Here is a 2353-nt window from a genome sequence, read left to right as displayed (position 1 = left end):
AATAAATATATAAATATATACATATATAAATATATATATATATAAATATATAAATATATAAATAAATATATAAATATATACATATATAAATATATAAATATATAAATAAATATATAAATATATAAATAAATAAATGTATATATATATATATATATATATATATATGTTAAATGATAGACTAATAGTATTTCTAAAGCATCAGATTAAATGCGTGAACATATTAATGTTAATAAATATATTTTTTTAGGTCATGGATCAACAAGTCCAGCTGCTGTCCGGAGGAGAATTACAAAGAGTTGCTCTGATTGTCGCATTGGGCAAGCCCGCAGATATTTATTTAATAGACGAGCCTTCAGCTTATTTAGATTCTGAACAAAGAATTGCAGCCAGTAAAGTTATCAAAAGGTAAATACACACATAATCCAAGGGTTTAGGGTTTAGGGTTTAGGGTTTTGAGGGGTTTTTAAGGGGTTTTGGTGGCAGTGCACGCATCGCGTTTACAGTTTAGGGTTTAGGGTTTATATGGGTTTGTTAGGGCTTTTAAGGGTTTATTAGGGTTTGTAAGTGCTTGCTAGAGTATAAAAGGGTTTACTAGGGTGTATGAGGGTTTATTAGGGTTTGTAAGGGTTTATTAGGGTTTACTAGGGTGTATAAGGGTTTACTAGGGTCTACAAGGATTACTATTATTATTTGGGGTTTAGGGTGTAGAGTGTAGGGTTTGTGGGTTTGTAAGGGTTTACAACTAGGGTATATAAGGGTTATTATTAGGGTTTAGGGTTTAGGGTTTAGGGTTTAGGGTTTGTGGTTTTGTTCAGGTATATTTTGCATGCAAAGAAAACCGCGTTCGTAGTTGAGCATGACTTTATAATGGCTACATACCTCGCCGACAGAGTAATCGTTTTCGATGGGGATCCAGGGTAAACCCTAAACCCTAAACCCTAAACCCTAATCCGTCAGCAGGCAGAGAATAGCGGAGGGAGGGGCTCGACTGGGTAGAGATGCACTTTGCCGTTTCCTCTTATTCAGGGTTTAGGGTTTAGGGTTTAGGGCTAAACCCTAAGGGTTTAGGGTATATGGTGTAATAGGGTTTAGGGTATAACAATAGGGATAAGAGTTAAGGGTTTAGGGTTTAGGGTATAACACCGTTTTAGGGTATACTAGCGTGTACTAGGGTGTACTAGGGTGTACTAGGGAGTTAGGGTTTAGGGTTTAGGGTTTAGGGTTTAGGGTTTGTGGTTTGTGGTTTAGCGTGGATTGTCGCGCGTCTACGCCGGAGTCTTTAGTAAACGGCATGAACAAATTTCTGCGGCTTTTAAATATTACATTTCGCCGAGACCCGACGAACTTCAGACCCCGCATTAATAAACTCGAGTCCTGCAAAGACAAAGAGCAGAAGCTCGCAGGCAACTTCTTCGTCCTAGATGATAGCTAAATCGCTACCTACCTACCTAGCTAGCTAGCTAGCTAGTTGGCTGGCTGGCTAGCTAGTTGGCTGGCTGGCTAGAAGGCTAGCTAGCTGCCTGGGTATATAGCTAGCTGGCTAGCTATATAGCTAGCTGCTAGATAAGTAGTTCGATTGCTAGGTGGGTTACCAGCTAGCTGGCTAGCTAGGTGGGTAGCTAGCTGGCTGGCTAGCTAGCTAGCGCATCGGCGTCATGGGGCTAGCTAGCTGGTTAGCTGAGGGGCTAGCTAGCTGGCTAGCTAAGGATATAGCTAGCTGGCTAGCTGGCTAGTTGGCTTGGTGAGCAGAACTGGGTGTATGAGGAGAGGGCGGTCCCTAACGTTTTAGGGTTTAGGGTTTAGGGTTTAGGGTTTCTTTGCAGCGCAAGACAGCGAGGCGGATTTCGATTTCTTATTTTGCTGCATGCGCGATTAGCTGTTTTGTTATTTAGTATTACTTTGAAGTCTTTGAGCGCTTCGTCTGAAACCCTAAACCCTAATGCTTCTAGTAGAAACCCTAAACCCTAATGCTTCTCGTAGAAACCCTAAACCCTAATGCTTCTCGTAGAAACCCTAAACCCTAATGCTTCTAGTAGAAACCCTAAACCCTAATGGCTTCAGTAGAAACCCTAAACCCTAAACCCTCAGGAGGCGTAGCGGATAGAAGATGTTTCTTAGGGTTTAGAGATTAGTTGTATATTTATTGAGCTGTACATGCAGCTCGACAACAACTATTAAAAAATTAAATTTATTAATAAAGAAATCATAAGACGGGGTGTACGTACACCTGAATTGAAATGAGCGTAAGCTGCTGCAGAAGAGCAGCAAAATAAATTCGCGATATAAAACATATAAAATCAAACCCAAGCATTTACACTGTATAAATATATATATATATAAATATATATATATA

General features: G+C 39.5%; 1 protein-coding gene across 1 annotated transcript; it reads left to right on the top strand.

Annotated features, from left to right (window-relative positions):
• Positions 1-250: 250 nt before the first annotated feature.
• EAH_00049710 (ABC transporter family protein , related) lies at positions 251-1432 on the top strand (the record flags this gene model as incomplete). Its single annotated transcript, XM_013394338.1, has 3 exons — positions 251-405; positions 816-917; positions 1249-1432. 3 exons carry the CDS (start codon positions 251-253, stop codon positions 1430-1432), a joined length of 441 nt encoding a protein of 146 aa, XP_013249792.1.
• Positions 1433-2353: the final 921 nt, after the last annotated feature.

Source organism: Eimeria acervulina, genomic scaffold (assembly GCF_000499425.1).
Source record: "Eimeria acervulina Houghton genomic scaffold, Eah_scaff812, whole genome shotgun sequence".
In the NCBI taxonomy this organism is placed as follows: Eukaryota; Apicomplexa; class Conoidasida; order Eucoccidiorida; family Eimeriidae; genus Eimeria; species Eimeria acervulina.
Note: the sequence above shows the minus strand (reverse complement) of the source record. Positions and strands in the feature narration are given on the sequence as shown.